Genomic DNA, 14,814 nt, shown 5'->3' on the forward strand with positions numbered 1-14,814 from the left:
ACTGCCCAGAGGTTAGATATCACCTAGAAATTTATGTATATTCCAAAAGGCAATGGAAATGTTTTATGATCTTTAAACAAAAGGGTGACATAATCACATCTGTGTTCAAGAGGCTTTAGTTGGTAAGCAAATTGTAACATGAATAGAATACAAAGAGACTAGAGATAAAATGAAATAACTTTTTATTACTGTCTATATTATAAATACAAAAAGTAAAAGATGAAAGATTTCCAAGTAGATTGTTGAGAATTTGTTTCTGAGGTTATATTTAAACTACACATATCTTGAACCTGGATGTACAACTTTAACAAATTTAGTTTTCTTTTTAAACCAGAAAATTATGAGTTAAAGAGACAAATCAGGGGACACCTGGGTGGCTCAGTTGGTTAAGCGTCTGCCTTTGGCTCAGATCATCACCCCAGGGTCTTAAAATTGAGTTCCACATCAGACTCCTTACTTGGCAGGGATCCTGCTTCTCTCTCTGCCTACCACTCCCCCTGTTTGGCTCTCTCTCTCACGTAATTAAGTAAATAAAATCTTAAAAAAAAAATAGACAAATCAGGAACAACTACATAAATGTACCTTACCTCTATCGTTCCTTCACATAGGAGCCAACATACATAATCAAGATCTTCAGATGGGTTTACATAGACTGCTCCTTCAGTATAGTTTGCAGAGAGAAAAAAGTAGGCATCAACGGACACTTCACAATTTCCATCCTCAGATCCTTTCAAAGAGATGGAAAATTAAATAATCTTTCACAAACTTAAATTTACATAAATTATTAAAGACAGTCATCAAATTACTTGGTAAGATCAATTTGAAAATGTCTATCACAAAATAAGCTTCTACATGTATAGAATACTAAATTTGAAAAAGCAAAGTAGAATAAGGCTAAATCTTCTCATTTTGAAAATGAACTGAGAAATAGAGCATCAAAACTTCAAATAAATTTCTTATTAATGATTATAAAGATGATTTAATAGAGAAGATATATTTTGCATTAAAAGAATTTTTATTCTTTATATACTATATCTGCATATGTAATTATTTCAAAAGATATTTGGAAAATATCCTTAAAACATTTATAATAGGCAAACAACTAACAACTTGTCCTAGTCCTCTGGTAAAAGGAATGTGTTTATGTGGGGTGGGAGGGTGTCAGTAAAATATAGATATGGATACATATACATATACCTATATAATTCAGCTATTTTGCACTCTTTCAGACATAATATCTATAATACAATAAAAAATGAAGTTGCAAGAAAGCAAAAGAATGTGACCTATATTCAAGAGGAAAGAGTAAAAACAGATGACTTAGAATTATATAGACTGTAAAATACCTATAATAAATATGTTGAAGTATCTATAGGAAATTAATATAATTGGAAAACAGGGAAGTAGGAAATGAAAATTTTGGAAATGAAATGATGAAATGTAAACAAACAAACAAGCAAAGATATCCCAGAATTGTGGAAAGAAACTAATTATGCTGAACTGAGAACCTGTGATTTTTTTTTTATTAATGATGTAATATTCTCAGGTAGTGGGACAACATAGGAGACTGGATACAGTCTCTTTTAAACATACCAAAACCCTCTGGTAAAGTGACCAATAAAATTTTTTATGTAGATAATATTTATCCACAGAATCCTAGCAAATAGTCCTGTTTTAGAATTTTAGGTTAACAAACCTAAAATCTAGTGTTTGTGAGACATGATTTCACAGAAAATATTATGTAAGCTATACAATTCACAACTTAATTATGAAGTAGAGATGGTTCACAAGCTGAAATCTCCCCGCTGTGTGCAAACATATTTAGATATCTTATATGTAATTCTGGAAAAAAGAAAAGAAGGTAGGAAGCCTTGCAAAATGTTCCAAACCTTTCAACCTTACAAGTATAATTAAACTGTTAGTAATTTTAAAATTATAAAAATTATTATTAGATTACTAATAAAATAATCAGCGGCTGAGATTATCAGCAGATCAGCCATGAGAGAAGAAAATATCAGTAAATTTAATGATGCCAGTAAGAATCATATCTTCAGTGTGCTGAGATAAAAATAACTCAAATATGGCTATCCTAGCCTATATAATCAATAAATGCTCCTTTCTGTTTTGTGAAGGAGTTTAAATCTTTATTGAATATTTGCGAGAACTTTGATAAAGGCAATATATTATCTTTATCTTTGTGGAAATATATTTTAAAGCTATTCAATTATTTTAGAGCTTATAGAACTATTCTAATTTTATATATATTATTGAGTCAATTCATCAACTAGTATTTTTCTGTGAATTTACCCATTTCATTTAAGTTGTCTAATTTACAGGCACAGAGTTCTCTATAATGATGTAAGTGATTAAATATTTGTACCTGAGTTATCATTCTTTCTTCCTCCCAAATCCTCAAAAAGGAGGTAATAAAGAAACAAAATGTTAATTCACAAAGGTAATGAGAATGAGGCAACAGTGAGCAAATATTTTTTGAGCAAATATTTTCAATATATTTCAAGAAGCTAAAAAGATGGTGGAAACATGACAAAATTATCAGAATGGCAATAGTCAAAAAGGCAAAAGTATAATTAGAGGGCATACTTATTTAAAAAAAAATTTATGTGCTTAGCAGATATTCTAAGATTATCAAGACTTAAACATGCCTGAGAATGTAATATTGGGTTCTGGCAACAGAGAGAATACTTGACATAGCTCTTCTCTCAACTCACAAATCCAGATAATTATTCTGACCCACCACTCATCTCCCTGGTGGCCCACAAACAAATAATTTTCAAGATTTATTCTCATGAGAAAGAGGATCTTAGAGGCTCCTGCTTCAGGGATACCAGGCTCATTGGGATTCTGCTATTGAATGGTCAGCCGTCAATGTAGAACCCTCCAATAGAGCTGGCAGTTATCAAAACCCATGTCATCGCCATTAAATATGATTATCCAACATTTGGCAGAAAGATTTCAAATAAGAAAGAAAAAACCATCATTAAAAATATTTACAGAGGGGCACCTGGGTGCCTCAATGGGTTAAGCCTTCGGTTCAGGTCATGATTTCAGGGTGCTGGGATCAAGCCCCACATTGGGCTCTCTGCTCAGCAGGGAGCCTGGTTCCCCATCTCTCCCTGCCTGCCACTCAGCCTACTTGTGATCTCTCTCTATGTCAAATAAATAAGTAAAAAATTTACAGAAACCTAGGCACTGAATAGAAGACAAAAATTTAAAACAAATCAAAACTATAATATTCTTAGAGTTACAAGAAAATTTGTTTTATCTATATAAAAGAACAGAGTGTCACAAAAATGTGCAATTTAGACAAGAGTAAAAATGTCTGGAAAAGTACAAAAATAATAAAAAATTCAACACTAGTTTTCATATTTTTAATTGGAGTAATAGAGTAGAAAATAGGGCAAAATAAAAAGAAGTGGAAAAGATAAGAATTTTGAGAAAATGAGATCAATTTAGGAGATGCAATATCAAATTTTTGGACTTACAGGCACAGAAATAAGAAACAGAAATGATAGATTATTGTTGAAATAATATAGAGACTACCCCAAAATTGAAAGGCACATGCTTCCACATAAAAGGGTTTATCAAGTGCTTACACATGAGCAAGAATAAAAATCATGAAAAAGTAAATTCGTGCAGCCACTATGAAAATCAGTATGGTGGTTCCTCAAAAAATTAAAAATAGAACTCTCATATGGTCCCACAACTCCACTTCTGAGTATTTATTTAAAATTAACAAAAATACAAATTTAAAGAGATATATGCATCCCCATGTTCATTGCAGAATTATTTACAATAGCTAAGTCATGAGCAATCTAATTTTCCATCGGTGGATGAATAGCACACATGTGCACACCACACACACACACACACACACATTATTTGGTCCTAAAAAGGATGAAAATTTTGCCATTTGCAACAACATAGATGGGACTTAAGGGCATTATGCTAAGTGAAATAAGTCAGAGAGAGAAAGATATATACAGTATAATTTTACTTGTATGTAGAATCTAAAAGGGAAGAAAAAAACAAAAACTCATAGATACAGAAAACAGATTTGTGGTTGCCAGAAGTGGAGTGATGGATAGGTAGAACACATGGTGGTGATCAAAAGGTACAAACTTCCAGTTAAAAAATAAATAAGTCCTGGGGATGGGGTCGATGTACAGCCTTGTGATTATACTTAAGAATGTTGTATTATATATTTGAAAGTTGCTGAGAGAGTAAGTCTTAAAAGTTCTTATCACAAGAAAAGAAATGTAACTATGTGTGGTATGGATTTTTTATAAAATTTTATTTTTTTAATTGACAAAGAGATCACAAGTAGGCAGAGAGGCAGGCAGAGAGAGGGGGGAAGCATGTGGGGTTCGATCCCAGGATCCTGAGACCATGACCTGAGCCAAAGGCAGAGGCTTAACCCACTGAGAAACCCAGGCGCTCCTGTGGTATGGATATTAACTAGACTTATTATGGTGTAGTATGGATATTAACTAGACTTATTATGGTGACTGTTTTGCAATACATATGAATATAGAATCCTTATGTTATACATTTGAAACTAATATAATGTTATATGGCAATTATTATCTTAATTAAAAAAATTATAATCTGTAATATAAGTCCCAAGATAGTGGAATTTCAGGACACTGGAGCAAAGAACATAGAAAAAGTCTTCCAGGGAGATAACCGCAAGTTGAATATAAAAAATAAAAAGGTGGCTTATTTTATACACAATTACATATTACAGCATGCTTTCCTTTCTTTTCCCTGTATCTCAGGGATTGCCATATCAATACAAGGAGTATTGCATAATCGTTTTTACATTTGTGTTCATTCTTTTGCTCCAATAAACAATGAGGCCAATTATAATCTTGTATAAATATTACTTAACATGTAGATGGAAGCATGTGTGATGGGAAAGCTAAGTCAAACAGTATACACATTTACAATATATCTAATGGATATAGTGAATGGCTTTGTTAGATTTTATGGTGATTTTACATTTCATGAGCAATGTATAAAATATCTCAGATTTTTGCCATATTTATGAGAGAAAAAGTATGTATTTATGATGTTTTTAAAATTTGCTCTGTTCTCATTAAGAGTTATAAGCTGGACACTTTCTTGTATATTTAGGAATACTTATTACGCCTTCTGAACCGTTTTTGTTTGTTTTGCTGTTTGTCTGCTTTGATGATGTCTTTCACAGACACTTTTTTCTTGTCATGTAGTCAAAAGACTTGCCTTTTATTTCTGGCAACTAAATTTTTGATAGCTATAAAAGGTCTTCCCCATCCAAATTTTATAAAGTAATTCCCCATCATTTTCCTGATATTTTTATCACTTAAATTTTTATTTTTAAAACTTATTGATATGAATTTAACTCAGAGTATTCTGTTAAGATACAAATTAGACTTTTTTTTTCCAGATGACGATCCAGTTGTTCAACCTCAATTAAAAAAAATTGTACAGATATACCATGCTATTGGCAAGGCAACCTAGTGTAGTAAAGATTTCAAATCTCCATATTTTTTCACATACTTGTGAAGATTTCCGTAAAACAATAACAATTTTTTATGTTTTTTTTATTTCTTAAAGTCCACCTGGAAATCTAACAAAATAAATAAAGCCAACTATACTCTGTAAAAGTGCATTATGTGAATCGTGGGGTAGAGATTTAGTTCTGTTAAATAATAAAGCGTACTGGGGCACCTGGGTGGCCCAGTTATTTATACTGGTGGCCCAGTATAAATACCAGTCGTTATTTATCCTAATGACTGAAATGGAAATTCTATTAGATGTTAAATATTCTGTATGACTTGAATTTATTTTTGGCTTTGTTTTGCACAGTTTTGACTGTCAATATAACAGTAACATGCTTTTCATTATTGAAGCTATACAATATGCTTTATTATTTTTTTTTCTTAAAGATTTTATTTACTTATTTATTTATTTGACACACAGAAACAGAGATCACAAGTAGGCAGAGAGGCAGGCAGAGAGAGTGGGGGGAAAGCAGGTTCCCCACCAGGCAGAGAGCCCAATGCGGGGCTCAATCCCTGCACCCCGAGATCATGACCTGAGCCAAAGGCAGAGGCTTTAACCCACTGAGCTACCCAGGTGCCCCAGTACGCTTTATTATTTAACAGAACTAAATCTCTACCCCACGATTCACATAATGCACTTTTACAGAGTATAGTTGGCTTTATTTATTTTGTTAGATTTCCAGGTGGACTTTAAGAAATAAAACAAACATAAAAAATTGTTATTGTTTTACGGAAATCTTCACAAGTATGTGAAAGAAATGGAGATTTGAAATCTTTACTACACTAGGTTGCCTTGCCAATAGCATGGTATATCTGTACAATTTTTTTCCCCAGATTTTGTGTGTTTGTAACTATACTGTGGCAGTATTTGAAATTTTCTCAATGTAGAACTCAAATAACTGTTAATTTTAATCCTGGGTATTTTAATATTTTCAGTTTTTTTAATTAAATTCATTAATTGGCTCTTATCTCTATATGAAAGCCACTTATTTTTATTTAATAATTAACATAATCTTGTTACTGTAAAAATTTTTTTAAAGTAATGTAAATGAAAAGCAATAAAATATATTTGGTTTTTAAATCTCAGATTTGTTTTTTAAATCTTGAAGTAAGGCCTGAAAATCTTTTTTTGTTTTTCCAAGATTTTATTTCTTTATTTGAGAGAGAGAGAGAGAACAGAGGAAGAGCAAGAGGGAGAAGCAGACTCCCCGCCCAGCAGAGAGCACAACCTCTCTTAGAGAGGACTCTAAGATCATGACCTAAGCCAGAGGCAGATGCTTAATCTACTGAGGCACCCAGGTGCCCCAAGGCCTGAAAATCTTAAATGGATATAGAAATAACAGCAGGTATTTAACAAAAGATTTGAAAGAGGAGCAGTATAATAAGAAAAGGTACTCTTAATCAAGATTGCTTGGGAGATACAATCTCCAAATAATCATCATAAAATTACAAAAGTCATTTTGAATAGAATATAATTAATATATTAAAATATCTTCTACCACAAATAAGATCTTCTACTTCATAAAGAAAAAAGAAGGAGAATTTAAAATATATATTGGTTTGCAATATCAATTCAGAAGCACAGAACTCATTCATTTAGAAAAAAATACTTCACTATCACATATTAAATGTTACAAATTTGTGCTTCAAATTCAGTTAACTAAGTTGTAATGATCACAAGCTTTAAAAAAGAAAGGTATTCAGAGAACGTATCTCTTTATTTTTGCTATGATTTCATCTTTTCTTAACTATGATTCATATCATCTTATTTCACTTCACAACTCATTATCTACTCTGTCAGTATCTCCTTTTCTCAAACCTAATAATACATATAATGAACATAGATGATGACATTGAAAAGAAACAGTGCATGTCAGCTCTTTCTCAAGTTGTGCACTGTAGACCAATTGTCCTTGAAGGGTCTTCTTCTAATTAATTATCATCCCTTCTTTGTAGAGCAATCATATTGGCAAGAATTGATTGGGCGTGTAAGACACTTCATTTAGTTGGTAGAAAAATATCTTAATTAAAAATAATTTTACTACTGGTAAAATTAATGCACCCCATGCAAATTTGCCAGCTTGATTTTAATGTTTCTCTTCAATTATATTTTATGAGGAAAGAAAGGAAATGAGATTTTAACAGCATCAACCAGAAAAAAATAAAGATTACCTAAAACCTGTAATTCTATCTACATACTTTTAAAATTTATCCTAACTTCTTTTTTGTTTTGAAAACTTTACTGAGAGAATTGCTTTATTGAATCTTTATACTGACATTAAAAAGGAATTTGGGTAGCTCTACTTAACTATTTACTGACTATTAAGCTTCATCCCACTGCCCCCTTTAGCTTGGACGGCTCAAGTCATTTAGATTCTCAGATGTGGAGGTCACATAATTCTTATTTTTGTAATCATTAGCTTATGTTCATTAAGTTTTGAACGAGAGTCATGAAAGGATAATGACTAAATACACTTACATTACTTTGATGCTAACTGCTCAAAGATGATTTATGCATTAACAATTTTGACTTCATATTACCCCCATATCCTAAAGAATTTGTTTTACTTTAAAATAAGCTTACTCTATCATTCATTAAACTATGCTTAGTCAGAGACCATTGATCTACAAGCTGATTGGTTTCCTATTCCTCCTCCTATTTTTCCTAAAAAATATATTTGCTATTTTATTTTTGTGAATATGTTCCCTGAATGCACTTTTAGTTCTCAGAGAATTTTAATGTTTATGATTTAGTGAATGTATACATGCATTATTTCTACTTTGAGACAAAGGAAAATCAAGTATAACAATGATGCAGGCCCTGAAGTCCATGAACTGATTTGGCTGGGTACAGTAGATTATGTCTCATATTGCACATGTAAAGAATTTGGGCAGCCTTTCAAGGTCTCTACATCCACCTCAGTACGATTCCACTTTGATTGTTCTGTAATGGGAGTCAAGCAGTAGGTTTTAAAAGTTCCTCAGGTGATTAGAATATGTGGCTAAGGTTTAAAACAACTAAACTAACACAATCCCTAAATAGTCCTGAGACCAAATACATTAGGTAACTTCTCTAACTTCAGTTGTTCTCATTTGCTTGTTTTGTGTCATTCTTAAAATAGTAAATATTCATGGGGCGCCTGGGTAGCTCAGTGCGTTAAGTCATTGCCTTCAGCTCAGGTTATGATCTCAGGGTTCTGGGATCGAGTCCCGCATCGGGCTCTCTGCTCGGAGGGGGGCCTGCTTCCCTCTCTCTCTCTCTCTCTCTCTGCCTGCCTCTCTGCCTACTTGTGATTTCTCTCTGTCAAATAAATAAATAAAATCTTTAAAAAATAAATAAAATAAAATAAAATAAAATCCTTAAAAAAATAGTAAATATTCATAATACAATCTCCTAAGTTCCTTTTAGCACTAGCATAAAATAATCAACAAGTCATTGCTCTCTTCTATCACTTTTGGTGTTGAGTGTGATTTGCTTAATGAACTGGTAACTATTTCTGTCATTAGGGGTTGTTAATTCTCCAGAATATCATTTTAGAGCATAATGAAATAAATTATCATGTCTACTGTCTAAAAAGCTAATTGTTAGTTTACTTCAACACTGTTTTAATATAATAGTAGTGCTGTAAGTGCAGCTGTTGTCAGTTGAATAAAATAAACCCTTAGTTGAGAACAGACATATCAGACCTACTCGTTTGCTGATTGTTGATAAACCATAATGCCAAAATATCATTGACAGAGGAAATAGTCTTTAAAAGATTTAACTGAAGTACCATACAGTTTTAAGAATGTGTGCCAATTTGCATGAGCTAAGTTAACCAGTATACAAAGTGTAATCATAGAACAGAAAATTATGTTCATCAAAATAGATTTTGAAATAAGAACTGCCATTGTATAAAACAATAAAAACATATTTTAAAAAATGTGTTACAATTTTTTCAAGAGTTAAAGCCAGAAACCTAGGATTCCCTTTGACATCTCTGTCAGTTGCTCTCTGTATTCACTTCAAAATAAGAACTTCCATGTATTTCAAGCTTCTATCCCCCAACAAGATGACTAATATTCAACTATTGATTTTCCATTCTCCAATCTATTTTTCTTTTTTAGCTATTTTTTAAATGTGCCAAACTCTATAGTGATTTCCTATTCCTTTTAGAATAAAAATTAGAAATATTTAACCCAGCACTTTAGTGCTGGCATGGCCCTCTCCCCAAATCATATTTCTATTCTTGTTCTCAGAGATGCAACAGGTCTTCAATGGATTCATCCCTTCTAATTTAGTGGAGGTTTTTTTAAATCCATTTTTTTGGCGGTATGATGGATATATAAAAAGTTGTGGATATTTGGGATGCTTAGGTGGCTCAGTTGTTGAGTGTCTGCCTTTGGCTCAGGTCATGATCCCAGGGTCCTGAGATTGAGGCCCGCATAGGGCTCCCTGCTCAGCGGGGAGCCTGCTTCTCCCTCTCCCATTGTCCCTGCTGTGTTCCCTCTCTCACTGTCTCTCTCTCTCAAATAAGTAAATAAAGTCTTTAAAAAACAAAAGTTGTAGATATTTAATGTATACAAGTTGATGTGTCTGGAGTTATGTATACATCTGTGAACCATAATCAAAATCAATGTCATAAATTTATCCATCACCTGTAAAACTTTCTTCCCACCCACTTTGTTTTTTTTGTTGTTGTTTATTTTGTTTTTTCCATGATAAGAACATCAAATATAAGATCTACCTTCTTAGCAAAATTTTAAATATACAGTATGTTACCATTAATCATAGGCCCTATGTTGTACAGTAGATTTCAAAACTGCTTTATCTTGCATAACTGAAACTTTGTATACTTTGAAACACAGTGTTTTTAAAAATGTAATTCCTTCAAACTAAAATGCACTCTTCTCTAACTTCTCTACCTTCGCTTTATTCTTTGTATCTCTGTTCAAGGGTCATTTTATAATGGAAACTTTATCTGACCTCCCCATTTACTCTTCCAATTGTCCAATTTTTTTTCTTTTTTCTTTTTTTCCTCTTTGGTTATAAGATGTCATGAGAGGCTATTTATTTCTGTAGGAACATTTTATTTCATATTGTATCATACTGTATGTGCTCAATAATTCCTCTCCAAAAAACAGATCTACAAGAGTAGGGAATAGCTCTAGTTTTCTTCATTATTATATGCCTTGCACCCAGCAGAATTCCTGGGATGTAGTGAGTGTTAAGTGTATGTCTATTAAAGGAACAAATCAGAGAACACAGTATTAAATACATTCTTACTTTGTTTCGTGTTTTGAGATATAAAATATTTTGTGTAATTGGAAACAGACCTACCCAATAGATTTTGAAGTGATTCAGACATACAAAAAAGAAAAAAAAAATGATTGGATTACCTTTGAATACCAGTTGCTGCAAATATTTAAATTGAGGAGGAGGATGGACTTTAGCTTGGCAAATGTCATGGCTTTTGGTTCCAGAGTAGCAGGGGTACAGATGAATTAAGCAAACATTCTTCACAAACCAACAGGAGTATCTTGTGCACTCTAAAGTACCTACATACTAGAAAAGGAAGCAATGCAAAATGATATGCATCTTATTAAAATATGTTTATGAGTATTTTGCTTATAAATATACAGTTGATTTCTAGAAGTATCAATTAAAGTTTATAAGACATACTTTTTATGTAACTTTTGCTTATTTCTTTCATTCTTTCCACTTCTCTTTCTGTACCATCTTTCATCATGTTCATGTTCAAAACGCTTATGTGATATTCTTTTGGCTAGATTGACTCATTGCTCAATCCACAACAGTCCCTTACACTCTGTTTTCTGGGATATATATCACAAGGTATGTTTCCGAGTGTGTATTAGCCTGGGTTTTTGTCCTGTTAAGCACATGGTCTGAGGGCGGGGCAGACACCATGACCATCTAGGGATGACTGTAGCCAGAAGGAGTCTATGACTTGTAGCGCACCATGAGGTACTCTGATCAAATGCCAGGGATCAGACAGATTTAAAACAACTCTGCCAACTGTTCTGATACCAGAGTTTCATACATGACCCAGCATGGGCCCCAGCCCAGAGCTGCCCTTCCAACAACTGTTCTGACAGAGCCATGAGGCGCAGAGCACCAGGCCAGTCAGTGCCTCCAGAGAAGCCCAGGGCTGCTCCCCTAACTGAAGGCACATTGCAGTGCCAAGAGATGCTCCACTTAGCATTTATACCTTCTCTAGAAGAAAAATAATCAGCATAAATAGCATAATGAGGGGTGCCTGGGTGGCTCAGTGGGTTAAAGCCTCTGCTTTAGGTTCAGGTCATGATCCCAGGGTCCTGGAATCAAGCCCCGCATCGGGTTCTCTGCTCAGTGGGGATCCTGCTTCCTTGTCTCTCTCTGCCTGCCTTTCTGCCTACTTGTGATCTCTGTCAAACAAATAAATAAATATTTTAAAAAATAGCATAATGATTATCCAATTTCTGAGACCTATGTGTTCAACTTCTACCCAGACCTAAGTTAATTGGGCTTTCCCTCTTAAGAAGTCACAATTTCTGTATAGGTATACTATAAATTAAAAATAACTATAGTATTAAGAGGTACACTATTTGAAGCACAGGTGAACCAATAGTATTAAAACAATGAAATGCCAAGGTACTGTTAGAAGTTGTTTAGTTTTTAAAAATTTGTGTATCATTTGAAAATGTTTTAATATAATTAGGGCATATTTTCTAATATGATTTGTCTATGGTGATTCCTAGTATCTTCAAAGATAGAATTCATATCTGGTTATATCCACAATGGAATTAATAAAATTTAAACAATTTCAAGTCACACTCAAGCCATCAATAAGTTTTAATACATGCTACTTTACTGAAGTTTTAGAATGCCATAAACCAATAAGGTAAGTTTAAACCCTGGGGACAGACTACTATCACATATTCTATTTTTGGATACCCTACATTTATTTCTGATTCTCCAAGCTTTCAGTGAGAAAATTCCCCTAAGTTAGCTAATCTTAGAAGAGCTGAGTCATGGGACACAAAGAATCACAAACATCTGAAATTTCCTTTATTGCAATTACTACAATAAGTGATCTTTGTACTCGTTGTTTCAAGTCATAATTACGTTTTACCTGGATTCACAACACAATTTCCTAGTAGCTAGACAAAATATGAATCTTGAAGTAGAAGTCTCTATATTAATTAATAAATGGCAATATAACAGGAATCAACACTAAAGATGAGAGATAATCTGAAAGATTAATTAATTAATTAAGGAAAAATAGTCATTCTGAATTCATGTGGACATGGTGACTAATATAATATTCACTGCCTATTAAAACACTATTTTCTTAATTCTCATAAACTTAAATAGAAAGACTTGATGATTCAACATAATTTGTCTGACCAAATCGATGTCTTTGCAAAATTCAGTTACTCTAAAGTCGCCTCTTTTTTACATTGAAGTTAATTTATTTTCAGTAGGATGAATAGTCCTCTCTCCTGTTATCTAAAGTTCTACAGTGACCTTAGATAACATGTTAATACTAATTTTTCTCCATCAATTTTGTTTATTCCCATGAGGATTTAAAACATTCACATAGAAATGCTTATTGATCTATTTTATTTTTTAATCTCACCAAATTAACACTTGGACTAAATGCTTTAAAAATAATCCTTAGTTTTAATACTCTTCATAGAATTCATGTATTAGGTAACAAATGTTTGTTAGAAAATCTGTGGAAGTCTGGAAATACATTTCAGTGATCATAAGTTTCAACCTTTGTCTATAAATAGAAATATTACTCTTTTTATATAAAATGTGATGGAGTACATTTAGGGTGACCAACTCAACTATTTGCCTGGGACTTGACTTTGTTAGTATTGAAATTCCTGTGTCCAGTGAAGATACTAAGTACTCTGCAAACTGCGAACTTGCCCCTAATAGATCATATATTCAAAGTATTATTCCTGAGTTGAATGAGAATGAGGAGTAGAGCTGCAGCTTGCACGTGATGACAGAAATTACCTTTTGTTTTAGGCTTCTGAAATATGTGTGCCTGCACCTGTGTGTTTGTAGGGGGTTAACCACCATAGCATAACTTACCTAACACTCTTTTCAAAAGTTTCTTCCATCTAGAGGTCAGACTAAACTCAGTTTTTGAGGATTGTTTCAAATTTGAAATATGTATCAATTGTATTAAATTTGTCCTTATCTTACAAAATATATAGCTCATATTTCTGTAAGAAAATTTTTTCTTTTTTTATTGTTATGTTAGTCAGCATAAAGTACATCATTAGTTTTTTGATGCAATGTTCTCTGATTCATTGTTTAATTAATATTACATTTATTGTGGTAAACAGTAGGTGTTTATAAATTGCTAATAAAATATACACAGAAAATAGTAGTGTCAATTTATCCTGAACTTAACTGCCAAGTTTATATATAAAAATTGAAAATGGCAAGCGATCCAGTGTTTATACTACTTCTTTTGAAAGTGAGTGGGGTGCCAGGGGGTGGGGATATACAAACATGCATTTGGAAGTGAACATTTATCTTGTTGTTGACAGTGAACTAATTAACTGGCACATATTAGAAACCTAAACTTGAACTGACTTTGAACTTCAATAAGCTTGTGAGAGCATAATTTTGGTAAGCAAAGAGTGAAATTAAGACAAGTAGTTTCACAATGGCAGTAAAAAGAAAGAAGAAAATCAAGAGAATGGTCCATAAAAAAGAAAGCAATCATTTTTCTTTTTTTGCATCACATGTCAGTATATGTTACATCAGAAAGAAGCAAATTCTGCAGTACCAAAGTTTTGTGACTTTTATTTGATTGACACAAAATACATATTCATAAAATTTTTGTAATCCTAACCAACTGATTTAACATACTTATGCCAAATGTATTTGAAGATGCTTTCCTTAAGGCTTTTCCTTTTTTTATAAAGGGAGACTGATCTTGATTGATAGTATGAAGAAGCTTTAAAAACAACTCTATATGTTGATTTATTATTTTAGCAGCCACATTTCTTAGGCTAGATAATGATTTCTTTTAGATATCCTGCTTCTCTTGCTATATTAAGTATCTTAAACTTGTCTCTTTCAAAGAAACTATATCCCTAAATCATGCCTTATACCTACAACTGCACTATGTTCCCTGGTGATTCTATTTATATTTATTTTAAGCGCTTATCAGTTTTTATAAACTGTGTAAGAAAACATAGACATGTTTTTCCTTTTATATAATAAAGATATTAATAAAAGGGA

The 14,814-nt window shown here is 32.6% G+C and overlaps 1 protein-coding gene across 1 annotated transcript in view; it reads right to left on the reverse strand.

Moving 5' to 3' along the window:
* The window catches only part of EYS (eyes shut homolog), a 1,637,266-nt gene that overhangs the window by 1,496,289 nt on the left and 126,163 nt on the right, over positions 1-14,814 (reverse strand). The window contains 2 exon segments of the mRNA XM_032341352.1: positions 588-727; positions 10,944-11,109. Of these exon segments, the coding sequence (XP_032197243.1) occupies positions 588-727; positions 10,944-11,109 (306 nt within the window).

This window comes from Mustela erminea, chromosome 4, assembly GCF_009829155.1.
Source record: "Mustela erminea isolate mMusErm1 chromosome 4, mMusErm1.Pri, whole genome shotgun sequence".
In the NCBI taxonomy this organism is placed as follows: domain Eukaryota; kingdom Metazoa; phylum Chordata; class Mammalia; order Carnivora; family Mustelidae; genus Mustela; species Mustela erminea.